The sequence below is a fragment of the Drosophila yakuba genome, chromosome 2R (assembly GCF_016746365.2).
Source record: "Drosophila yakuba strain Tai18E2 chromosome 2R, Prin_Dyak_Tai18E2_2.1, whole genome shotgun sequence".
In the NCBI taxonomy this organism is placed as follows: domain Eukaryota; kingdom Metazoa; phylum Arthropoda; class Insecta; order Diptera; family Drosophilidae; genus Drosophila; species Drosophila yakuba.
Genome location: NC_052528.2, coordinates 20,845,947 through 20,872,219, shown reverse-complemented (window position 1 = coordinate 20,872,219; position 26,273 = coordinate 20,845,947). Strand labels below are relative to the sequence as shown.

The window sequence follows — 26,273 nt, the reverse complement described above, 5'->3', positions numbered from 1 at the left end:
TGAAAAAGTACCTTTCAGCCTTTTTCTTGATGCTTTGAACAGCTGATTTACGTAATAGTAAGATCGTGACATTATTTTCCATGTTGGCCCAAAAGTATGCAACACAAGCACACAGATAACGATGGAGCGCTTCTCACCTGCGAACGCTTCAGCGGCCGAAATCAGTTACTATTTGTCCGCGAAAGCGTTAACAACGTTCCAACGGAATAATATTACATACGTAGAAATAATATCAGTAAGGCAGCAGCAACAGCAGTAGCAGCAGCAACAACAACATCATCGCGAGTAGCCTCTCTCTTTGCGCCTCTTTCGCCTGTCAACAGTTATTTTAGCCGAGAGATTTTTGTGTGACTTTTTCGTGTGCTGTTCGCTTTCGTTTCGTTTGGTTGTTCGGCGGCGGCGACTCCTTCGTTTCATTAAAAATACTAAGGCCTTGCAACAATAACAAAAACAACAACGTGCCTATGTGTTTGTATGCGACTGCGTTTGCATACAGAAAAGAGTAGAGTGTGCAACAACAGTAACTGCAACAACAGTAACAAAAGCCAAAAAAATCAACAGCTACATTTGAACGGGAATCGTTTGTACTTGTTTGTTTAAGCGGTAAGTCGAAAAACGAAAAATGAAATTTGCAGCCTTGAGACAGTTTTAGAGCCACTGAACTTGAGCGAAATGCGAGCAGAATATCAATTGATCCATTGGCATTACTACAAACGAACGAACGAACGTACATAACAAAACAACGTGCTAAACATAAATGTGCAAAAATAATTATAAAATCGCATTGAATCATTTGCCATGATTTAACCAAGTTAATAAAAGTCCATTTCATTTGCTGGCCATCGCAATTGAAAGCCATCAAAACTGTATTTTCAATAACTGAAATTAAATAAACAATTTACACACGCAAGGTGCTTTGGGGTGGGAAAGAGAGGACAATTTGGCAGCGGGAGCGAGAGGGAAGAGAAGCTGCAATCAGCCTTACAACTGAAAACTGAAACTTTACACTGAAAAAAATGGTCGCAGTTTAAATTGCAATTGATAGAACTGCAAGGACTTATAAACTAAATTCCATTTTATCCAATAGATTTATGATCTATAAGTATATCTCAAGGATACTGATAAGGGGATTATTTGCATTTAAAAGTGTACCCACGCCAGCAATAACTTTTTGCTCTCTGGATTAAAGCTGAATCAATAAACTAAATAAGCCAAATTAAAATGGGCTTTTATTGCGTACCGCTAAATGTGTTGCCCTGTTAACTGCTTTTGGTTGCACTAACAGTCGCACCGCCTTACATAATAATTGTTTTGATTTATTGCCCCCCTCCCGCTCGCACGCTCTCGCCCCCTCTCTGTCGGGCGCATTGCATAAGGCCGTTTGCAAATGCGACATGCATGCGATTTTGTCTCTTTCTCGTCGCTTATCGCTGGGCAACCTCTCTTTCTAACGCCTTAGGTTCGGCGGGTTTTACTCCCACTTCTTCTTCTTCTTCATCGCGGCACTAGACACTCCCCACTCCACACCTGCAATTCACCTGAAAAAGCCCCGAAATCCCCAAACCTCAATCCCCAAGTGACAAGTCTGGTATTCCAGCAATGCCTCAAAGCAGGTTTCTTTAATGGTTTTTTTTTCTAGTCTTTTTCTCTGTTTTTGTTTAGACTTTGCTTTTATTTTAGTTTCGAGTCGCTGGTTGTTGTTGCACTAATTCACCGGTTTACTTCTCCTGATCCGCTGGTTGTGCATTTTTGTCGCGTGTATTTCTGGTTTTTTTCATAGCATTTTTTCTTCATTTTTTTTTGTTGTTGTGGGTTTTTCTGTGGCACTTGCCACGATTAAGATCCCCAATCTTTGGCGTTCTGCGCTTGTCACTAGCTATGCTAATTCGATTAATTTGGTATTTAGCGATCGGGTTTTGCATTTATCGCGACCACAGCCCGACGATTTTTGACACATTTCGCGGATGGAAAGATCTCTGCAAGATTAATGAATATGTCAGACACACAGAAACACAACCAGTTATTGAGAATTGGCCCAGAGATTGTGGAATTCCACAAGCAGAGGTGGGTAATGACAAAGTTTATAGAAATCTATTTTAATGGAGATTCCCACAAAGAAATAAATTAACTTAGTTTTTTGGGCAATTCCTGGAACGTATTGACCCTCAAATTTTGATGCAAAAAACAAAACAATTTTATCTAGAATTCTTCTACTAAATATTATTAATTAGGCAAGGAAGACTGTCAGCTTTCCCAAAAAGCTAGAGTTCAGTATATCATTTGTATTTCTCCCAGCAAACAGCTGATTGTGAAGGCCAAAAGTGATCGTGATTGCTATGATCGCATTTTCGAATTCGTAGCCTTGAATGCTGAATGAAATTCGAAGCAAAAATAAACAATGATAACCGTTGAGCTTCCATAGAATTTGCAAATCCTAAACCTATTTATCATATTTGGGCGAAAATGAAGTAGTGACTCATAAGATTCCCACATCCATTAATTTGCATTTTGAATGGCATGCGAAAATCTTCACAATTGCAGTTTCTATGCACAATAGATGTTACCTGAATAAAGTATAAAGTACCTGAATCTGGTACCTGAATATACAGTTTTAAGCTTTTGCAAACATTTCTTATATCTTTAGTGTGATTGTGCTAGCAAAGCAAAGCAACAATTTGCACACTACACTCGCGTATTGTTTGTGCATTATTATTATTTCTACTTAAGCTGCCGATCATCATTTTTTCTAAACGTTAATTTATAATATTTCCAAGGTCTTCGCTTAGCTGGAAAAAAAATACATTCGACGCAGTTAAGATTCAAGATTATTATATAAAAAGGCGAAGCTGCAAGTTAATATATCAAATCAAAGCTTAGAAATTTTACTTTCCGCTTTTGATAAACTTTCGAAAGAGAAGAAGACAAGAAAAATAATGGTATAAATTATACAAAATATGTGCCTTATTAAATGGATGGGGCAAACAAACGAAAACGAAAGCCCCAATCCCGGTCGGACTTTGGCTTCGAGTCTCTGGGATCTCTGACTGAAATGCTTTACTTTCCTACTCCCTTTTTTGTTTGGCTGCTCGGACAAAAGGTCCAAACGAGATTCAACAGCCGAAGAAACGCCTAAATACAGCAGCACAGCAGCAGCAGAGGCAGCAACGAAACAAGTACAAAGCCAAAGATATTTCAAAAGGCCAGCACAAAGCAGCCAGCAGAGAGAAGACCAGACCGAGCAGACCCAAAAAACAGGTTCTAGAATCAATTTTTATTTTCTCAAGCTCAACCAAAAAATAACTACAGAAACAGAATAAAACGAAATTCAAGTCGCAACAGGAAAGGAAGTTGGGTATTCGTTTCACCGAAATTTCAATGCTCTTAAAGGGAACGAAGGGCAATGTTTATTGCAGGCATAAAAACAATTTATTATCGATTTCCAAGTACTCAAGCGCTATAAGCATGGATAGCTTAACACCTTTAAGCTGTTAACTCAAGAACTTTTAACTAAAATAAAATAAAATAAAAGTGTTGTGATTACACTACATATATAATATATGGAACAGAACTATTAAAATAAAACATCTTCCTTTTTTAAACGTAACCAACTGAATTGAATATTCATTTAAATTCACTACATATTTTTTGGAGCTCTTTTGAAAGAGTATCTCGAAAATATTCGCCGGCTGAGCGCACGAAAAATATTTGAGGCAGCCGCAGCATCAAAATGATTTTGGTTAGGACCAGGTTTCTACAGATACACAGATACAGCATCTAAGTGGCTCTCCCTCCGCTGCCCCTTTCAACCCCCCTCCCCGCCTGCCATCCAGCCAGCATCCCTCACTCAGGGCGATCTTATACCTTATTTTTTGTATTATTCTTTTCTGGTTGCTAAAAAGTTTTCTGTACGCGGCCCGCAGTGTCGTCAGCCCGTCAGCCGTTGTATATTTTGTATCTGTATATCCGCGAGCGAGTATCTGGCGAGTTCGTCGCTGTTGTGTGCGGTGCCACATGCACACGTTCTGTGAGATACATTGCGCCTAGAATTTTTCAGCCAAGTTTTATGAGCGTTTTTGCGCCAGCCAGCCGCGCCGAAGAAAACAAGTCGCTTACTACACGGCTTACAACCAAAAACAATTTGTTGCATCTGCAAGACTGCTGGGGCAGCGTTTTAATTCCTTTTTTTTTTTCTTTATTGACATTTCCTCTTGTCATGGCGAATTCTATAATTTTACACGTAATTTCCCCAGCTGGCTGTGCTGTTTTGCGTGGTTTATTTTGTTTTTGGCAAGTTCGCAAATTGCTTATTAAAGTTTTGATTGATTGCTGAGTACGCCCAGAGAGATCCGTTGTACGTTAACTTGAAACGCTAAGAAATGATATATGTACGAGTATGTATGCCCTGGGTTGGTCTCCTCTTGGGGTTTCTCTTTTCCCATCGCTTTTTTCCGGCTAATGAAATGTGCGAAGTGTAATTGCAAGATTCACTTTTTTGCCAGCAAGTTGTAATTTATTACAGAGTACGATTGTTATATGGAAAAAAGTCATGAGAGATCGAAAGACGCTTAAGGATTATTATTAGCTTGTGGCCAGCGTGTAAAATCAGTTAACTGCTTTGCTAAGTAAAAAAACAAATAAACCTGTTCCTTTGCTGACCCCATTTTTCATGTGACACAGGATTTACCTTGAGCAAATAAATATTTTAATGTACTTTGCTTGTCATTGGGTGCGGTTTGATTAGTAAGACAAGTGACTTCTTCGTTGCCCACCTGTCCCCGTGTGCAGGTGTCTCAATCGCAAAGTTGGAGACTGAATCTCGACTTAAGGTGCGAGTTTCTAAGCGAGACTGGCCCCTCAGGTCACATTCAGAGTCAGAGTCAGAGCCAGATTTACATTCACATTACAGCATTCGCCAGTGTCATTGAATAATATATAGAAAACCGCAGTTTGTAGCGGTGAGCTCGAGCTGTCTGAGCATTGAGTACATTTGTGTCTTCAAACTTTATAAATTGATAGCTTATATTTTCAAGAATGTAGCAAAGGAACTTTTAAAAACGTGTAAGTTTCCCAAGCACTGCTGCAGTGTGCTCCACGGGTATTTACCTAACCAGTTTTACACAATCGCGTGACAACCCTCCCATTTTGTCTAATACACCCTCAATACCTTAGGCACTAGCCAGAGGTATGCAAAGAGTGAATAATCATAACCAGTTTTGCAGAGTTTCCCAGCTGTACTCGAGGTATTTGCTAACCATTCTCAAACGCCCGCGGCGACAAAGGGGGCCAGTCACTCAGTCGGAAGGCGCATCTTCTCGCATCTCGCATCTGGCATCTGAGATCTTGTATCTTAGAGTTAGAGGCTGCTAATGAATTTTTATAGAGATCTGTGCAAGTGATTCATGGCTGGCAGTGAGTGCCACTGTCACCACAATCGAAAAACTACTAGGTCCTAAACGCAGTCGAAAACAAGTGGTCTCTAATCACTTTGGCGTCATCTTCCCGAAAAGGCCTCCACATAATTAGCCATTCATATCAGCAACAGTGGACAAGGGCAATGGGCCAGAAATTCTTTAATTAAAATCAAGTTGCGATAAGATAGCCGTCTCAAATCCATAGAACAAGAACAATATTTGATAACGTCAAACACGAAAATTAAAATGTGTCTTAAATTGTTAAGATAATGGGAGTGCAGTAAAAAAACCGAATGAAAATCAATTATAGATGTCCCGCTCTGAAGTTTGAATGGCTCAACATTGAAATGGATTTGCTATATCTCATAAATCGTCGATCACGATCTGAAGATAGTGAAAGTTCTTCCTGTGCTTGCGTTTCACTTTTCTATATGTTTTATTACTTACGTAAAAATCTGTGTTTGAGCACTCCAAGTAAACTGGCAAATGTCGTCAGCCTTTGTTTAATTTATTACGTAGCCTTTAACTTTTTAGTCACTTTTATGGCAGACGATGAAATTATCAACGTTTCTGTGTTTGTTGTCTTTGCCTGGCAGTGAAATATTGTTATAAGTTGATATTTTCAGCATTTAGCCAGCTGGAAATGGCTTGTGATGCATCATTTGAGCAATGTGAAGGGCTTACATAATAATTATATATGAACTGCCAGCTTGGGGAATGCTTGTTTATTTACGACTTGGCTAATTGAGATTTAGGGGGATTTTTGGGCGTTAAAAACAATTACCTCATTACCGCGTGTTAACGGCAGTAGGTGGACATTTGAAACTCCCATCGAAAATAGATCCTAAAAACATAAAGCTATATCTAGCTGACATTTTAAGGCACTTTAAATTATCTGGAAGACAGCGAACGCAAGTTGCTGACGAGTGAATCGACGAACCCTACAATATCTGATTACAAATCCGTTCCCATGAATTGATATCTCGAATGACCCACTCCCCACAATTCCAGCCATCTCGAATGACTCATTAACTTAGCACTGGCTGTATGAATTCCTCACCTAAACACAGATGAATTTGCATTTCATTGTTGTGCGGTGATAATCCCAAAATAAATCCACCCGAATGAGGCACTTGGTAATTTCATTTTATCTCTGCTATTCGGCTGCTTTTCTTTTCTATTTCCTGGCTTATCAGATCCTGAGTTTGCATATTTACCCAAGATATAATTAAATTCGGTTCGAAATTCGAGTGTGCGAAAATCTAACAATACACTGAGCCTAATTAGAATTCACTTGGAAGAATGCCGCCCAGAGCAAATGTTTCCATTTGGAAAAAATTAAAAAAAAAAAAAAAGTGGTGGCACCAGGAAAACGAATATAACGGATATTTGGGGAAAAAGGGGGGAGCTGTGTATGTGTCTGAAGAGAATCCCCAACCGAATCGAAATCAACTACCTGTAAGTGCCTAACGGCTAATTTGCTTTAATGATGAGAAACCGCTTAAGTAAACAAACAGCCAACAACAATGGAGGCTGCCTGTTGTCCCCATGCGGGTTGTCAACGGGAGGGCGGAAGGGGGTGGGGTTGCTGTGGGCGGTGGAACGGGGGGTTTTGGGCTTTGGCCAGCGGCGATTCCCCAAGCATTGTGAATGATAAAACCAGCTTAGTATATGTGTGTACTTCATGCTTGATTGCAAATTCAATTAAAGTTTGCGCAGTTCTCTAAGCTCGAGAAGCGGAGAATAGAGCCAGAGAAACTGGAGTGTTGCCCGGTGAAGGGGGATGGGGGTTACAAACTGACAACGGGAAATCACTTAGCAGGGCACAAAAAAAAATGGCTTAAAAAAAACTATGAACTTACGAAATTTTTCAGTTGAAGGTTTGCCACTGGCATTAGGCGACGTAATATTTGTAGAGATATTCTCTTCTACAGTTAGTACAGAAATCTTATAATTAGTGCAAACCCCCTGATTAATATCAATTGTTTTATAGCACCATCTTCAATTACATTTAATGGCAATTTTAATAATAGTTGTGTTGCTTATTAGCCACATGTTAGTATATCATTTGTTTCATTTAATTTCCGTACATCAATTCAACGATTTCTTTGTTTGTTTGCCAATGATGTTTTGTGACGTTTTTCCAGCCGTCAGTTCCGCTTCCTAATATAAATATTAATCGGCTGGCTGAGAGCCATAAACCTACATACATGCGAGTATAGGCAATTATTATTATTTTTATTATTATTTCGATCTCATCCCGTGCAACCAACACGAGCACTCCCCCCGCTCCCCCCGGCGAAACTGGCAAATTGTCTTATTGTTGGTTCTGAATTGAATTTTTTTGCGCCTCATTGTTTACCTTTGAATTGAATTAAAAATCGCTTACAATGGAAGCTGGCAGCAAATGGCGGTGGGAAAGTCAAGGTCAGCCCCCTGCCCGCCCACAGCCCACAAACACGAGCTCATCTTGTTCCAATAAATTGGGCTCCAAAGGGGTTGAGGGGTAAGTGGGGGGCTGATTGTCCGGAGCTAATGCCAACATTCATAAATCTTATGGCCAACGATGATTCAACTTTCGAGGCAACAAAAAAATCCAAAACAAACCGTATAAAAACAAAAACATAAATAAATATATAAATAGAAGGCAAACGAAATTTAAGCCGAGGCGGAACACAAAAATGCTTTTGTAATTTGCAATGCCTGCGAATGCGAATGCGACTGCGAATGCGACTGGAGTTTATTCAGTTTAACCAGGTATTCAAAGTTCAGGGCTTTGAAGTGAAATTACGGGCAATTAATACCGGAGCGGTGATTTCAAGTGCTAATGCCGCGATGAAATGAAGCGATGTTTGTGCCATCAGTAATTAGCACGTTAGCAAAGCGAGTGCAACAAGTCGTCAGGAATTTCAAAAACTCCCTTTTTGTTTTCGCCAAAACCTGATTGAGCTACGATTAGCCATTAATTATCCCAAAAACAAGTTGATCGTATATCTATTACGTACGCAACTGAAGTCCTCATCTTTTGACTCAATGGGTCGTAAAAACTCGTATAAGATTTGTGCATACTTTATACAGTTTTACAGCTTGTACAAAAGTCATTATAAATGTTGTTGTTTAAATAGCGCCACAAAAATGTTAAGACAATTATATGGGCATGTCCATGATAACGATTTAAACTGAAATGTACATGTATTTTTCAATATTTTCCTTTGTATACGCAACACCCATTTCCGAGCTAAAGTTATACACGTTTAATGTTATGAATGGTATTTAACAAAATATTTTTGCTAATGCCCTGTTGCCAAGTTTTCAGGAAAATCACGTTCCTTTCCGGCGAGTGTGTGTGTGTGTAATACACACTGTGTATGGGTGGGTGGTTGCGATAAGCGGGGCGTACTAAATCATTTTTGACCCATGAGCACATGCATGTGGAATTTCCAGTTACCCGTTTGCCAGTTTTCAAAACCAAAGTGGAACACCGACGAAAATACAAGCGAATCTTAAGCACGGCTATAAATGCTATTTGTCGAGCAATTACCCTTATGGCCAAGTACTTGCCAGATATGCCCATCGAAAAAAAACTATTGTCCAGAAGTGGAGCCCCAGAAACACGTACCTTTCTGTCGATCAGCCGATTTGGATGGGACCTCTTGGCCAGGGTCGATTTTTGGGGTCAGGTAATGTGGGTCAGCATATTGTCCAATGTCGCTCATAAAGGGAATACGCGATAAGCTGGCCAAAAAACTGAATGAACTGGAAGTTTTCTTATCTCTCGGTAGTCGCTGCTTGCCATAAAACATACATACATTTAGATATACATATATGTATACACTTGTGTATCTACTGGGCATTGCTCTACCCCCATAAAACAGCACAACTTAATAATGAACTTAGAACGATATTGTGACATTTCCATTCTAGAACCATGTATCGGTTGCCAAAGAACAATAGCTCATTATGAAATCTTGCATTTTATCAGCAAGTGTTTATGCGGCAATTGAGTTCCACAGACTGATTGGTGAACCAAATAGGATTGATCTGGCTGAGCATTTTCTGCTCAAGAACAAACATTTTAATGTATTATTGCAAATATAAGAGTATAGAATATTAATTAAATAAAGCGCTTGGAAATAAAGTAAATGACATCTTCCCAAAGCCAGTAAAGAGCCAGTAATTCTGTATTATAAGAAACTATAACTAGTATAAATGGCATACTTAAATATTTCATTTCTTTCCAGAAGCCAAGATGTCCACGCCCACTTCCCCGAAGACGCCCACACCGCCCACTTTGCCACCGGGCGTGACCAAAACATGTCACATTGTGAAAAGGCCCGATTTCGATGGCTACGGCTTCAATTTGCACTCGGAGAAGGTGAAACCAGGACAGTTTATTGGCAAAGTCGATGCGGATTCCCCGGCAGAGGCAGCCGGCCTGAAGGAGGGCGATCGCATCCTGGAGGTCAACGGTGTGTCCATTGGCAGCGAAACCCACAAGCAGGTGGTGGCCAGGATCAAGGCCATTGCGAATGAAGTGCGCTTGCTGCTCATCGATGTGGATGGCAAGGCTTTGGAGGTAAAACCCGCATCTCCGTCAGCCGCTGCCTGCAATGGAAATGGCAGTGCCAGTCAGAATGGATACGAGGGCACCAAGCAGGAGATGCCCGGAGCAAGTGCCAATATCAGTAGCATCAGTATGGTGAGCACCAAGCGATCCTCAAATGCCAGCAGCATTCAGAGCGGCAGCACCATGAATGCCTCCGATTTGGATGTGGTCGATAGGGGAATCCCGGCAGCCACAGCTCCGGTGGCTACCACACCACCGCCTCCCGTTCAAAATGGTAGTAAACCCTCATCGCCGATTAATAACAACACTCTGATCAGCACACCACCGCCGCCCTCCGCTACCAAGGCTGGCATCAATAACAATGGCAGTGTTTATAACACCAATGGAAATGGCACAAATGGCATGAACACGCCCACCACGCCTCCCCCACCAAGCAGTGGCAATAAGGCGGGCAGCTTGAACTTACCACTGACAGCCGCCGAAATGCGCGCCAAGTTGGCCTCCAAGAAGAAGTACGATCCCAAGAACGAGAGTGTGGACCTCAAGAAGAAGTTCGACATCATTCAGAAGCTCTGAGACGAACAGGCAAACGCAACCAACACACAATACTACTTGTTATAATGTCAGGATGAGGAGCTAGATAGAGCTGGTTTTGTCAGGCATACACCACACAATATACAATATGTTTAGCTAGTAGTACGAAGAGTCACTTATTAACTAAGCAAGTTTTTAATTATTAGCCCCTAAGTGAAAGAGCGACCAACGATGGTAGTGTAGGCGGATATGGAGCACCTACCCTTGGAATATCTATACATACGACATACATGTATTCTATAAATTCAAATATTGCAAACTCCGATTGGCAATGTTGCCCTGGTTCATTGAACAACTTTCGTTGAATATGTACTTAGTTTTGCTTGTATTTTTGTAAAGTAAATAAAGCAAAAATATAAAAGAAACACAACTGGTAGTGTTTTGCAATGGGACAGCTGATCAAACAAGCGGGCGAGTCTGACTTTAAAAGTCGCAAAACTAATAAAGTTTTAAAAAAAACCATTTTAGACTGTTTCCAGATAAAAGCTTAACTCTTTTAAGCGGCCAATTATATTTCATTCTTCGAAATACTTTAAATTGTATCCTATCAATTTTCTATTACTTGTTAGAGGTTAATAGTTTCATGGTATTAACAATACGAAAGGGGCTTATTTCTAGTAACTAAAACAACAACATCTTGTTGGCCTTAAAACAGACCTCCACGGATTGTATTTGTTACTTAAGATTGTAACTCCTGGCGCTTAAGGTTGCATAAAGCAGCAGCCACCACAATCATTTCATCAAGATATCCCAGCAATGACTTTTGCTGAATAGCTGAATTATCCAGCATTCGAAATTCTCTAAAACAATCGATCATATCCCTCATTTGGGCTCTGCAGGCGGGTTCTTGGGCATTGAATGTGGGTAGTTGAACCGCTGGAGCCCGCTTGGAAGTCAGTGCTCCATCTACAACGGATAGGGATTGCTGGTTGGCTAGCTGCCCACCCAAACGCTGTGCTTCGAATTTGGTAAGCGATCGCTTTGGTTCTTCCGCCGTCTCATCCTCATCCGCTGAATCGGGAGGATCTCCGCCGCCCAACCTGCGAACACGATGTACTGCTTTGCCTGGTTCCGCGCATAGTGTCAGGTACTTGGGAATGACATCTCGAAATCTGCTGGCCTCGAACAACTGAAGGTCATCGCAACTGCCCGGGAAGGCGCTGGACACATAGCTGATGATGCCTGGAAAGAAAGAATGTTAATAAACGCACGCTTTTTGGGCTTAATCTTACCATTTGTATTGATGCATAATATAAACTTATAGCTGTCGCTGCCCAATCCAAGATTAATTGGCACAGCCGTTTCCACACACTCGATCAACGAGCGTACATGCAGCAGGTTGGCACGATAGTCCAGCGGGGTATGCTTAAAGCGCTCGTTGTGATGCCGTGCATCTGGCCACCGAATCAATGGACGGAGGTAACGGGCCAGTTTGATAAGTGTGCGCTTGAACGTGTCCTCGGCATCTGATTCGCTCAGCTCAAAGTGCTCGGCCAACAGGGCAAACTGTTCGTTTTGTTTCAATTTCCTTAGGGTCAAGCAACAGTCCAGGTGGGTGACGTTGGCACTGCGGCAGATATGTCGTTTCAGCAGTGCCAGGTGCTCTGGAGCAACACCCAAATGAAGCAGGGGCGCTTGTTCCACCAAACCAAGTGTCATACTTCGCATGCTCCTCTGTGGCTGCGGTAGCTCCCTCTTGATGAACACAGCTTGTCTCACGGCGGAGGAAACCCTCGAATCAGCTGCCACAGTTGGTGTGGACTGAGTGGAAGTCCTGCTACTGCTTGGTGTGGTTGGCGAAGAAGTGATAACCGCTGAGATCGGAGTCAAAGGCGTTGTTTGTGCAGGTCTTGTGGTTGCCTTGATGATCGTGTTTGGCGGCAGTGAATTGATGGCCACTCCCAGGCTTTGTGTGTCCTTTCTCGCCAGCATCTGGAGCTGATGGCCAGAGGATCCACTGGCACCAGTCTGAATAAGATACTTGGGTGTTTTGAGCACGGGATCTGCAATTTAAGAATAATTATTAGTATAACCAGTAGTAAAAACAAAGTAATAATAATTACTACTTAACAAATGATTTGTGTATTATTCTTATTTTTGTTTACTTTTTGTTACTCACATCCCACTGTACCAGTTGCCGCTGTTGTTGTTGCTGCTCCCGCGCCCGTGGCTCCAGTTATCGTTGTTGTTGATGCTCTCTTCATACTTGGCCTTATAAGCGCTGGTATTTTGTTGAGAACTATACCGCCTGCAGTAACCCTCACTGTGGCATTTCCCGGCTCCAATTTTGCAAACGTTTTCTATGCAGATAAGTATAATTACCTACTTTATTTGAAATTAAGTATATTTCAAAATTGTGCTCGGCACATCACGCATTTCACTTAACAGCTGTTTGTGCAACTCTTGTCGATTTGGCAACGCCGAGTGACAACAAAAAGGATGAGAGTATAGTTTATACATTTTTCAGACTTTTGATTACCTTTGTGTTATCCTGGGAATGTAGTGTTTTGGGGTGTAAGACCACAGTGGGCTGAGCGGCCACCACCACCCCACTCGAATTTCGAAATTTTGTAATTGTTAACGCCATTAAAGCGGGTATAAATAAATCTTTTATCCAAGAGCGAAAAGAGTTACTCTAGTTTTGCACAAATATTTCTACAACTGAGCTGCCAGATCGTCGGCAGATTTAACAGTGGCCTGCTAACAGTCACTGTTAAAAGTACGCGGCAATTTTGAAAGCTCAAGAGTTAAAGCTTACAAAATTGAATTACAATTAGTAGATACTTGATGGGTAATTGCAATGTCTGATATTTCGAAATGCAGAGCAATTTGGCTACGCGCTACATTTACTGCCCCCGAAATTGGGGCCATTGCGCACTTGAAGTGTTTTTGACTGTCTTTCGTGACTGTTACTATTGCGATTCAATTGCAAATAGAGCCGTTAAATGTGCACAGAGCGCAATTTGTACAAAAAATAATAACAATAAATATATATAATATCAATGTAAAAGATAGATAAAAAGTAGATTCATTCAATTGAAAATTGAACAAATTAAAATTTTATTACCAATTACCTTAAAGCTACTTAATCTGCAATCTTTTTCTAGCCGTGCAGCCATTAATTTGTTGGCAATCTATGAATTTATTTTCCATCTCAATCTTTTATGCCATTATGACAGTCCGCCTTAATTGCGAAAATGTTGCCAAGTTTTCAGCGAGTGTTGGCGAATGCTTCCTGCAATTAATTTGGCAGTCCGATGACGCAACGGATCGCTCCTTGCATAATGAACTGGCCCCAAGAATACCCACTCTGCACTGACAGTAAGTGGTAACTGGTTTTCATTCGTATTCGTATTCATTTTCATTTTCCGCCACGAGCGTTACGTGTCTTTCGCATGGGGATTTGGCCATGGCTCGCTGGTCAATTTTCACTTTCACTTCCCCGTCATTGCGCCCCCAAATACCCATTAATTTACGCCAACTGTTCGGTGTTTCTTTAGCTTATAATTTAAATAGAAATCGTAGGGTCTAACACGATGATAAAAGTACTAACACATTTGGCTTAAAACTGATGCGGAAACCGCTTTCGCGGCCTTCCGCCAGATCTCAATGGGAGTAGCTAGTTAGTTTGTCCTCTGACTGCTACTCCCCGCTGTCTCCCCCTCTTCTGCTCTGGCTCCTCTTCTTCTTCATCTTCATTCTCCTCCTGGCCAAAGAACTCAGCGAATTCTTCAGGCCTCTCATCGGCTACAATTCCTCCTCCCGCTCGTGTCACCCGTTCAACGTCCAGCTCAACGTTGCTGCGTGGATGCATCTGAGAGATACAGATGGACTGGCTGTCAGTGTCACGCCTGCTGCTCCTCGTACTCCTTCCTGTTCGTCCTCCTTCTTCTTGTGCTCGCTTTCTGTGCGTCTGGCTTTGGATATCACCGGACGATCCCTAGTAGTGTCCATGGCCGTGGCTGTGGTAGTCATGGTGTTCATGGTGGTCCTCGTGGTGGTGCTTGAAGATCGGCACCTCGACATGGTACTTCTCCGGCACTGGAATCTCCTTGTGGATGGGCACCTTCACCTCTGTGTAGACGGGAATGGGTTTCTCGATGGGCACCTTGACCTCATAGGGCAGGGGCTTCTCGACGGTGTAGGGAACCTTCTTCTCGACGGTGTAAGGCTGTGGCACGGGCACTTTCACATGGACTGGGTAGGGTTTCTCCACCTGGATGGATAATGGAATAAAGTATTATGTTAAATGATATTATGATATTTAATAGAATTCTATAGGACCGAAATCTTCACTCACCTCAACCTTGTAGGGCTTGTCGACGGGAACCTTGACCTCGTAGGGCACCTTCTTCTCCACGACAACGGTGTATGGTTTCTCGACCTCGACATCGTAGGGCTTGGGCACTTCCACATCGTATGGCTTCTCCACCTCGTATTTGACCTCATAGGGCACCTTCTTGATCACCTCGTATGGCTTGGGAACCGGGACCTCAACCTTAACCTCATGGGGCACCTTCTTGATCACCTCGTAGGGCTGGGGCACTGGGACCTTCACCTCATAGGGGATCTTCTTGATCACTTCGTAGGGCTGAGGAACGGGCACCTTGACCTCGTAGGGCTTGTCCACGGGCACCTTAACCTCATAGGGAATCTTCTTGATCACCTCATAGGGTTTGGGCACATGGACGGGTACTTTCACGTACTCCTTGACATGGACGGGCACCTTCTTCTCGACGATGTAAGGCTGAGGCACATCCACTTTCACCTCGTAGGGGATCTATTTCAAAAGATGAGAAGGTGGTGTTAGAAAACATTTGTTACTTAATACATATAGGGGTAACTTTACAAGTGGATCATCAAACTAATGATTTAACCAGACATTTAAGTTGAAAGGACTTGGACTTAAGAATGTTTAAAAACGGATGCTTTGGAAATTTTGGAATGCCACTGCGTTGGTATCGAAAACTTTGATGGCTAAGGACTCACCTTCTTCTCGACGGTGTAGGGCACGTGCTTGGTGACCGTGTATGGGACGGGAATCTTCTTCTCGATGGTCACCGTCTTGATGTGCTCGTGGTGGGGCTGGTAGTGGTGGTAGTCGCCCAGGTGGAGGCCTCTCTTCTCCACGGTCTTGCCGTCGCCCTCGGCCTTCTTATCCTCGACTGCTCCGCCACAGTGGGCCAATGCCACGCACACGGCGAGACAAGGAAGTACGAACTGCAATGGATATACAATTTACAGTCACAATTCACACTCTGATCACTGGGAGGGAACACTGCGGATAGCTGCGTATCCTCGCTGGGGATTCGCACTTCCGCTCTATGGAACTTTCGTATTGAACTCGTTGGATGCCAGCATTACCATTCGCATTGTTGAGCTGCTGATTCGACGTCTCACGGGGGAACAATTACTCCACTATTCGCTGTGCTGCACGGGTAACGAGATCCAAGCTGGGACTGAATCGCTGAGCCGCTGCACTCAGCTTATATACACCGAAAAATTGGACTGTCTTGTCTTTCTATATCTCGCAACGCAAGTCGACGGTGCCGCGCATTCGCAACTGTTTTGCTGCCCGTTGTTATTGGTGTTTTTGGTATTGTTGTTGGGGATTTTGGCTTAGTAATGAAAAGTCAGTCGGGGGAACGGTGTTATATGAAAACTAGTTTCGGTTTCATTTTCCACCAGCGGGGGGAGTGGATGGATGTACGCCACTGGAGGCACGACTCCTGCACTCGAGATATTACAACAAGGTAACCGGGTCGTTATCCTACAGACAATAGCTAGGAAGTGGAAAATCTGTGGTACACAGACCCACATTAAACGCGGCGCTGGCTTTGATATCTTGGCCCAAAAACCATAGCCAATTGGTGGCCGAGGCTTCCGTTTTCTTTTTTGGTACCACACCTGGACATATGATATATAGATTCGAGTGGCTGGGATTATGCAAATGCCTGCGGCTATTGACTTCAACTTTGTTGCAAACCCAACGCACAGAAATCCAATATCCCAAACATAAGCCCAATGTGGTAATTGGCGGAGACAATAAGAAGGTTAAATGTAGCACAATGCGTTTGGATATTCGATATATTTCATACATGTGCGTATTTCATGTCGTCTTATAGCGCTTTATGGGGTCATCCACCATCCACAGCATCTCGACTCGGTGAGTGGGACCACAACAGATATGCACTGCAAAAAGTTACTGCTCTTCAAATGTTGAAACTTCTTGATATGAGCTTTAAGTTCATTTATGTTTTTCTTACGAACAATGAAAGTACAAGTGATTTATCTAATCTCCTAGGTATTTAAATGGTTTCTTAACCGAATAACTTCAATTCCTTAAAAAAGTATTTACTAATGCACCTCAATCTTTTTGTAAATTATTAAAGTAAGAAAATGGAGAAATACAATATCTTATTAAAATGAAATGAAATCCATCTTATGCTTAAATAGCTTTGTAATGTTTCTAGATTGAGCTCCTTTTCGCATCTTTTCGAGTGCATAGTATGGTTTACTTTTTAACATCATTGGAGCAGCATTGGGTCAAAAGATTGTCTAGTCTCAGAAAGGGGCGCAAGGGGATGCATTGGTGATTCGTTGAAACGAAACCCCTGACACATGACTGCCACAACTGGCAATTTGGTGGCTCCCTGGCCGATCGTGATTGCTACCCACTGGCGCTGCCTGTGGGAGCCCACGGCGTGACTGGATATATGGATACATAGATACATATGTACATAGATGCATAGATATATAGATACATATGTATCTGCTGGATATGCCATCGGAACCCGTGGATGTGCATGTGCGACTTATTCGCGAGTGTGCATTATGTGATGTATGTCTGACTGACTGACTGGCTGCCTGGTTGCCTGGAATTTTGTGCAATCACTTGCAGTCATTAAATTGAAAACATACTTAGCTCCGTGGTCGGCTATTTTAAAATCCATCGTGTGGCAATAGCAGCAATTCGACTAAACACGGCGACTTAAAACAAAAGCGCCAGCTAACTCGCATTTTCTTTTATTTTTCGCCAATCCAGCGCCAGGCTTAGGCTCCAAAAATAAAGAAAAAAAGAAAAACGACAGACGCGGAAGACAGGCTAAAGCATTTACATGCCCATTCTATTTCATAATCAAATTTAGGCCCCGGTTTTTTTTCGCCCGCTAATTGCCCATTGTCCAGTTTGCCCCCACTTTGCTCCCCACCTCCCCCCCGCCGAAAACTTTTGCACCATTTTGCCATTGCAATTCTTCGGGGCGATTAACGGCTCTTTCGGTCTGATTAACGGGTTTGCAGTGCTCCTCTCGCTCGCACACGCCAGCTGCTCTCTCTCTATCTTTCTATATATCTCTCTTTTCCGCACACTGCATTTGGTCAACGACCTTCAGTTGTTGTTACTTCTTTTTTTTTGTTAAGTGGTGGCCCCTGCTCTTCTCTTCTCGCGCCACTCCCAAATCTTCAGAAATCTTCGCATCTTGTGGCGCACATTCGCTTTATTTTCAAAAGAAGGGTAAGACAAGATGGCAACCTTGACCCAATCGTTAATCCATTTCAATTTCCATTCAATCATTGTTTCGTTTCTCTTGTAACGCGGGGATTTTCTGACCGTTGGAGACTGTGCGTGTGGGGTGTGATTAGATTTGAAATTGCCATAATTGGACGGTCGCGCAAGCCGACGAGCCGCCAATGTGAAAGTAAATCTCTTAATTCGATTGTTATGCAACTGCTTCCTTTAGCCCACATTACACTGGCGCAGCATTCGTATGTGAAGCTAATTAAACTATATCTGATCTCAAAAATAGATATTTATGATGGTGGTAATCTAAATCAAGTTATAAATGTATCTGTAAAATAGGTAATTCAATCGGGTCCTTGAAGCAGTCCACAATTTAACTGGTTGTTTGACTTATATAACCTTTTAAAGGCTTAATGGCAATCTTGTCAGTTTGGACATTAAAGCGGGAAATGCAATAAACTTGATTGGCATTGCAGCAGAGCAAAATCCAGTCAAATTCATGAAAACGCTATAAAAAGTAATCTTTCTAACGACGATATTGAAAATATCTTGAAAGCTTTTACATCAGCAAAATATTCTTTGTGACTTCTTAATTAGAAATGAAAACTTAAAAATACTAATTTCAAAAAATATACTTTTCTAAATTCAAATATTTATAAAAATTAACAGCGACAATCTGGCCAGATCAAACAATATTGATATGGCGCTGCCAACCCATTTCTAGTACAGTAATGTTAATATTTCAATTTATGCTATGTGGCAGCACTGGCTTTCGATATATTTCGAGACGGCACTTTATCCGCAAGTCATTTCAGCGTCAAGTCATCCGGCATTTGTTTGCGATTTTGTTAAGGAAATTGAAGAAAAGTAAGCCCTTTTCGGAGTGTTATTTGACAACAAACGTGCATAACACTCACCCAAATTACAGCCCACCATGTTTCTCACCCGATCCGAGTACGACAGAGGCGTGAACACCTTCTCGCCGGAGGGCCGCCTCTTCCAAGTGGAATATGCCATTGAGGCCATCAAATTGGGCTCCACAGCGATTGGAATTTGCACGCCAGAGGGTACCTTTTATCGTTAGCACACGTTAAAGCAGTTATCTAATGGTAAAAACTTATTGCAGGTGTGGTTTTGGCCGTGGAGAAGCGCATCACATCGCCGCTAATGGTCTCCAGTACGGTGGAGAAGATCGTGGAGGTGGACAAGCATATTGGTTGCGCCACCTCCGGCTTGATGGCCGATGCCAGGACTCTCATCGAAAGGGCGCGCGTGGAATGCCAGAACCATTGGTTCGTCTACAACGAGCGCATGTCCATCGAGTCCTGTGCCCAGGCCGTGTCCACCTTGGCCATCCAGTTCGGAGATAGTGGCGACAGCGATGGTGCCGCCGCCATGAGTCGTCCCTTTGGCGTTGCCATCCTTTTTGCCGGCATCGAAGCTGGAAAACCGCAACTGTGGCACATGGATCCCTCCGGCACATTCGTGCGCCACGGAGCCAAGGCCATTGGCTCGGGCAGCGAAGGTGCTCAGCAGAATCTACAGGACAACTTTACCAACCAGATGACCCTTAAAGATGCCATCGAACTCTCGCTTACCACACTGAAACAGGTCATGGAGGAGAAGCTCAACTCCACCAATGTGGAGGTGATGACCATGACCAAGGAAAAGGAATTCTACATGTTCACCAAGCAGGAGGTGGATCAGTACATTACTAGCATTGCGTAAGCGTCAGTGGTTTTTAATTGGTCTAACTTCAAATGTAATGTGAATAAAGGGATTCTAAATCGATCTACTAGAAGGTAATACTTCCATTTTTCTTGTTTGGGTTAAAGAATGAAAATTGTCGGTGTATCATTATGTACAGTTGACTTTATTCGTATGCATGTATATTTCGTGTAATTGTGTATATATATATATTTCTTGTATTTGCTACAACATTTGTGGCTCCATTGGTGTCGCTGGATCCCGCTACAATAATATCTCGTTTCGCATTATAATATATGTACGTATAATACACGCAATCTAGACACAAACTGTTGAGCAAATCAAACAGCTCGGATTAACTTGGTTAATCGCGTACAAAGGCAAATCATAAAGAACTGTCTTTGTTCGATGCACAGACTTCTAAAGTTTTCTCTTCATTTTCGCTATAATTCATTATTAATTATTTTGCTTGCGTGAATACATGTGTAAAACATTTTGCCTAGAACCGAAATACAATGCAAATAAGGCAGATTAAACATTTACATCTAAGTGGGTTTCGAATCGAAGGGATTGCAGGTATGCGTGAGTTTTGTTGCTGGTGGACAGACAGGGAAGACGATCAAAATGAACAAGTTGTATACCTATATCGTACGAGAATATCGCTATATATAATATATATATATATCTCTATATGCGTGTGTATAAATACATAAGTAAACGGGGGCTAATCCCCGCGAGCATTCACAATAGTTTTCATCACACATCTATGTCTGATGGTGTTCGCTGCCACTGGGACTGCTGTTGGTGTTGGTGTTGTTGTTGGTGTTATTATTATTATTGTTGTTGTTGGTGCTGGCGGTAGTGGTGGCGGTGACACTGGTACCACCACTACTGCTGGGCGTCCGCATCATGATGCGGGACAAGCTGGTATCGCTGAGCGAGTAAATTTCCGGCTCAAAGACTGGCGGGCACTCCATATTTGGGTAGTCCGGCGTTGCCGCTTTCGAATCCACCGATCCCGAACTGGACACTTTCGGGGTGGCTGCACTCTCTGATATCGTTGCCTCCGCTGGCTCCTCCTCTCTTGGCCGGCTGGCGTTGACGGGAGGCGGTGGTGCTGGCGGCAGCGGCGGTTGCAAGCCCTCCGACGAGCACAAATTTGTGGTCGAGGTGGTTATAATGCCTGGTCCCCGGTAACTTCTATAGCCCGCCTGATTGTGCGTGGGCAGGGTGATCTGGGAGAAGATCTCCTGATCACAATCAGGATCCGCACTGCTTGGTGGCGTAACTGTCTGCTGCTGATGATGATGGTGCCCGAATAGCGTGCGATGCAGCAGCGGTGAGCCAAGGAAACGATTCTCCTTGGAAGGCTTCGCCGGCGTGCCGCCCGATATGGAGAGCTTCGAAAAGATCGGTATCGGTGCCGAGTTTTTGCGATGCGCATCGTACTTGGTGCCCACTATCTTGTCTCGCAAATCCTGATTGTACGTCTGGCTTTTCTTGATGCTGCTGCCACTGCCAGTGATGGCTACTCCATTGCTCACGGCTCCGTCTAAGGCGTGATTCGATTTGGACTTCTTGTTCAGCGGCAGCGTCATAGTCATCGCATGACCCGGTGCACAGCCGCTGCCCGTGGAGCCAGTTGAGTGCTTCGAGAAGGGAAACCGACGATCGCTGCCCGATTTTCCCTTGGACTTCTTCTGATCCGCACCGGATCCGGAACTCTTGCCGCTGCCGCCGCTGCTGTTCTTGTGCAGGAAACTGGAAAGCTGTAACTGCTGGGAGCGCAGGAAGTGCTTGGCCTTGCTGCTGTGTTGCTGCTGCGACTGCTGATGCTGTTGCTGCTGCTGCTGGTGTTGCACATGCTGCAGGTGGTGTTGATGATGATGATGATGATGATGCTCTTGCCGGCTGCTAGAGCTGGTGCTCGGCTCATCCCCGCATATCAGCTCGTAGCCAAAGTCACGTAACTTTTGACCTTCCTTAGTTCTAGTTCTCTTAATACTCTCGTCGTCAGGCTTGAAACTGATCTCGTAGTCGGGCGTTTTGGGTAGACTCACGCTCTGGATCTTGGGCAGTTTCTCCAGCGGCTTTGTCACGCTGCTGCTCATGGCGCTCTGCTGACTGGCCGTGGATTCCGTCCGTGCGTGCTTGTGCTTCTCCACTCCCAAGTGCACTCGATTGTTGTACATCTCCTGGGCCTCCTCTTCCTGTTTGCGCAGCATCAGATCCTTAAGCGTCACAAAGCCTTGTATGTTGTGACCATGGTCGAGGGTGTTGCCCACACTCATCTTGGGGAGTAGTGTTTTCGAGGTATGGAAATCGAATTCCACCAAATTCGGATTGGAGGCGTGCAAGAAGTTGAATGGTGCCTTCTTCAAACTCGACTTGCTACTGGGACTCTGACTCTGGCTCTGACTTGGACTCTCCTCGGAGCTTTGATGCTGCAGCGAAGTGGGAGTGGCTATAGGCGTGGGCGCTGGGGAGGCGGGCGGACCCAGAATCGAAGCAGATAATGATACGGCAGACTCGGTTCCACTAACCACCGAACTTCTACTGGAGCTACGCGATAGCTTGGGACCCACCAAAGGTGGAATTTGTGTAGGCGGCATGGCGGGATCATGGTAGCCCGGTGTATTGGCACCAATCTGGATACCAAAACTACCGCCTGGCACCTTCCTATAGCTGCGGTACTGTTCCGTTGGCACAGGGATGTCGCTCGACGGTTTGGCTGCACTGCTCTTGAATGTATTCGTAAACTTGCGAAACGAGTCCAAGTAGCCTCGTTCATGCTTAATGGGTGCAGAGGAAGGCGGCGTTCCGCCTGATAATGTCATCGACATGGACATTGATTCCTTATTGCCCTGCGGCGAGGGCGTGCTCAGATTCTGGATCACAAGGGCATCACATTCCTCGCCCGAGCTATCGTTCTCTGAATACAAGTCCTTTGCATCACCGCCGCCCTTTGAACCCGTACTGGGCGGCACTTTGAGCGAGGCCTGGCGCAAGAAGTCCACCCACTGGTTAAGTGCGTCCAGCGACTCGGCCGCAAAGTAGAAGCTCTTGGCTGTGTGGTAAACTTTGAAGGCATGCGGCTTGGAGTGCACTTCCTTTGCCAATGAAACCGTAAAGCCGGGCAAAAAGATAACCAGACTGGCACTGGTACTCTGCTTACTGCGAAATCCGTACAGTATTGTATCCAGCATCACGAAATAGATCCTTGCCCAGTAAGTCACACCGCGATGATTTTTTTTGCGCCTGTACAAATGACCTTGGATGTCCCCAGTGCCCAAGAGCTTGAGATTTGTGTTCCGCCGCTTGGCCATTAAGCTGTGCTTCTTTTTAAGGGTCAGAGTGCGGGATTTACTGGGCGTATGCAGCTCACTAATCTCCGAGGGATCGACTGCGGCTGGCACAGGTACTGGCACGGGAATGGAGATACTAGTGACACTGCTAGCCGGTTGCATGCTAGCTGGTTTTGGTGGAGGTGGAGGCACCGCCGGTGGCGTCATTTCCCTCTGCTTGCGGGGTCGCGGCGGCGGTGCTGGGGGTGTGACAAGCAGAAACTCCTTTCTTGGCTCAATCGCTGGCGGCGTATCCGATTCCTCACCAGAATTGTCGTATGCCGGAGTACTATGACTCTTGTCCAATCGCCCCCTTCGACCCTGCTGCAGCAATGGCATATTAATGGCCTCGGCCAGGGGCAAATCCTGACCTCTGGTCGCCAGATTTATTGCTTCTAGCAGCTCCTCGGCGTTTTCTGTTTTGCAGTTGCGCAGCGTTTCCAAGGCATCCTCATCTCCCTCATCAGCAAAGGGAATTGGTTCAAAGGTCTCCAGTATGGTGTTCTCAACGTTGCAGATAAACTTTTCATTCTTCATCACATAATCTTCCTTGGCGTCGAATCGAACTACTTTGCTGACTCCCGGCTTGTAACGATCCACGAGGAATTCGCGCTGCGAGTCCTCCGTCAGCTGCTTTAGTTTTCTCACCTCATGAAACATTCGCCTGGCCTTGTCCGTGGATGTATCGCCCGCAATCCCGATACAAGTGGTGGGCCGTGCGGTCATCTCTAGACCATAACCGAAGGATATCGACTTATCCCGAATGCTGGGCGAGCCAGGATCGCAGTTGGCGGGCGAACCAGATCCTGGCTTCCTTTCGTGCCACGATGGAACGACAAGATCAGAGTTTTTCAGGCTGAGATACTCGCAACCACAAATAGTGTTTCTTCGTTGGAGCAAAGCTCTTGGCTTTGGGTAATACAAACGAATCTCCCGTGCGGCTAACTTGGGATCCGTGGGTGTTGGAATATCACTGCAGCTGGAGTCTGAATCTGAGGCAGAGGACACTGGATTGACCTTGGTTAGCACCTCTCTTTTTTCACTGCTTAGGGATTTACTGGGATCTGGCACCGTGCTTCCTGTTCCTCCCGTTGCCAGTTGCTCCGTGTCTAGGGTTAAAAAGGCAGAGCGTGGACTTGGCATCTGTGCCGCCCACCGAGCGGCCATGTTCCTCTTCTTGCTGGGCAACCTGTACGGCTGCATATAGATCTGCCCAAACATCTTGGTGTGCTTGGGCCGTTTTTTCACCGTCAGCACCACATCTGGAAGCGCTTCCCTCAGATGCTCCAGCACCGTGCGATGCTGCCATCCCACCACAGTCTGATAGTTGATCTGCACAATCTCGTCGCCATCTTCGATTTTTCCGGAATTGTGAGCTGGTGAATTGTACTTGATATCGGTGACGCGGTGAATGCCATTATAACTGGATTCTATGTTGAAACCCAACTCGGATTCGCGTTTTTTTAGGGTGACAAGGTTGAGGGAGGCAGGCTGCAGTACCATGGGATCAGATATGTCTTGGATCACAAAGTTGGCAAGATTCTCGAGCCGTTCCGCCGACTGTCGAATCGCTGGCACCGGCTGCAGGGCAAAACGATCCCGATGGGCAATTGTGGCCAGCTCCAGGCCGCATTTGAGCACATTGCCACAATACTCGCGGTACATCTCCTGCTTACGGAACGGTGTTCGCTCCAGGCTGCCCACCAATGGCTTAAGCGTGGCTATCGTCCTGGTAATATCGTGCAGTATCCGGGTATCGATCTTGGTGCTCTCCGCGTGATTCCTGGCCAGTTCGCGATGCAGATTTTTGGCCGCCGTGGCCACATGCAAGGCCATGAACTGCAGATTGTCATTTTTCAGGTGATAATGCTGAAATGTCAAACTCAATTAGGTATTTGTATGGAACACTATATGCTCGGGGTCTCACAAAGTTCCTTAAGTTCTCCACCGCCTCCAGCACGATCTCCTGATGGCCAATGCGCAGCATGCCCAGATTCTCCAGCTCGTATGGCCGTATGTTGAGCAACGCCCGTCCACCGATCTCCTGCTTGGAGAACTCGTACAAATACCCCTTCATAGACTCGTCCAGACCTGCGAAAGTCAGGAAAACATAAATATAATGTGCCTGTTGAAACCTTGAACAAAGCGGAAATTCTTGTTGCACTTGTTGTTGTTGCTGCTTTTTGGGGCAGTGGCTGCGATATGCAGTTTTTTTTTTCTCAGCTGCGTTTTCCTTGACCTCGAGCGTTACCTTTGATCCAGTCGGTGACCTGGTCGGGCGTCCACTCGGCGATGTTGATGTAGGCCATCGCTGCTGCTGCTGATGATCCGCGCTGGGCCGCACCTACGGCATATTATCAATCCGTGCTGAAAAACACTCGAGCCAAGTTCAGAATTGCTATATTGTTGCGTCTCTCTGGTCCGGAGTGACCATCTTCTAGAGCTGGAACAATACTCGGTGCTTGTTCGATACTATCGAACTAGCTGGCAATCGATTATTTAATGCATTTCAAAATGCAGTTTATGCAAAGTTTCCTTAAGAAGAATATTAAAAGAAAATGAAAAGAAGAAAAATAAGTACATGATGTAATAGATGTTTCTCCAGCCCCTGCACTGGTATATGGATGTATTAATTCGTTTATCCTCAATTAATATATATTCAGTTTGTAATGCATCTTACGTTATCGATAAGAAATTACACAAAATAATCGCTTGTCTCATGCAATAATATTTTCCGAGCTCTACCGCTAATGACATACTTCATTTTTAAATATGAAATTAGAATGACAATTTGGTAAAACAAACATTTAGATATGAGGAATAATCCATTGATGGTTACTACTACTATACCCATAAGCTTAAAGTAATCAATATTACAGATTTAAAAATCCCGCTTCGCTTTTAGCCATTCACAATAGAATTTTATTCAATCCACTTCGATATCTCGATACTTCCAAGCCAACAGCACTTTGCAACACTACCACCAACCCCAATCAATCAGCTGAGCGCCTTGCGAATCGAATTGAATTCCCCCAAAACATACAAATAAATGCCACAATGACAGCATCAAATGGAGATAAACAAGTCAATGAGCGTCCCTTCCGCTCCAATGCCTTTCCCCAGCTGAC

At 44.2% G+C, this 26,273-nt stretch overlaps 5 protein-coding genes across 5 annotated transcripts; 2 read left to right on the top strand and 3 right to left on the bottom strand.

Moving 5' to 3' along the window:
* Positions 1-166: 166 nt before the first annotated feature.
* LOC6531658 (Na(+)/H(+) exchange regulatory cofactor NHE-RF1) lies at positions 167-10,937 on the top strand. The gene is made up of 2 exons (XM_002092419.4): positions 167-603; positions 9,653-10,937. The coding sequence occupies exon 2, from the start codon at positions 9,661-9,663 to the stop codon at positions 10,552-10,554; it is 894 nt and encodes a 297-aa protein (XP_002092455.1). The 5' UTR covers positions 167-603; positions 9,653-9,660; the 3' UTR covers positions 10,555-10,937.
* Positions 10,938-11,044: 107 nt separating this feature from the next.
* On the bottom strand, positions 11,045-13,231 carry LOC6531657. Its single transcript, XM_002092418.4, has 4 exons — positions 13,052-13,231; positions 12,692-12,872; positions 11,805-12,575; positions 11,045-11,754 (listed from the first exon to the last, which is right to left on the bottom strand). Exons 1-4 carry the CDS (start codon positions 13,157-13,159, stop codon positions 11,252-11,254), a joined length of 1,563 nt encoding a protein of 520 aa, XP_002092454.1. The 5' UTR covers positions 13,160-13,231; the 3' UTR covers positions 11,045-11,251.
* Positions 13,232-14,056: 825 nt separating this feature from the next.
* Positions 14,057-16,048, bottom strand: LOC6531656 (skin secretory protein xP2). The gene is made up of 4 exons (XM_002092417.3): positions 15,937-16,048; positions 15,562-15,792; positions 14,873-15,352; positions 14,057-14,788 (listed from the first exon to the last, which is right to left on the bottom strand). The coding sequence occupies exons 1-4, from the start codon at positions 15,943-15,945 to the stop codon at positions 14,513-14,515; spliced, it is 996 nt and encodes a 331-aa protein (XP_002092453.1). The 5' UTR covers positions 15,946-16,048; the 3' UTR covers positions 14,057-14,512.
* Positions 16,049-18,841: 2,793 nt separating this feature from the next.
* On the top strand, positions 18,842-19,900 carry LOC6531655 (proteasome subunit alpha type-5). Its single transcript, XM_015195971.2, has 3 exons — positions 18,842-18,961; positions 19,023-19,161; positions 19,221-19,900. The coding sequence occupies exons 2-3, from the start codon at positions 19,029-19,031 to the stop codon at positions 19,820-19,822; spliced, it is 735 nt and encodes a 244-aa protein (XP_015051457.1). The 5' UTR covers positions 18,842-18,961; positions 19,023-19,028; the 3' UTR covers positions 19,823-19,900.
* A 46-nt stretch (positions 19,901-19,946) lies between these two features.
* On the bottom strand, positions 19,947-25,589 carry LOC6531654. Its single transcript, XM_002092415.4, has 3 exons — positions 25,397-25,589; positions 25,073-25,236; positions 19,947-25,014 (listed from the first exon to the last, which is right to left on the bottom strand). Exons 1-3 carry the CDS (start codon positions 25,452-25,454, stop codon positions 20,566-20,568), a joined length of 4,671 nt encoding a protein of 1,556 aa, XP_002092451.1. The 5' UTR covers positions 25,455-25,589; the 3' UTR covers positions 19,947-20,565.
* Between the last annotated feature and the right edge of the window lie 684 nt (positions 25,590-26,273).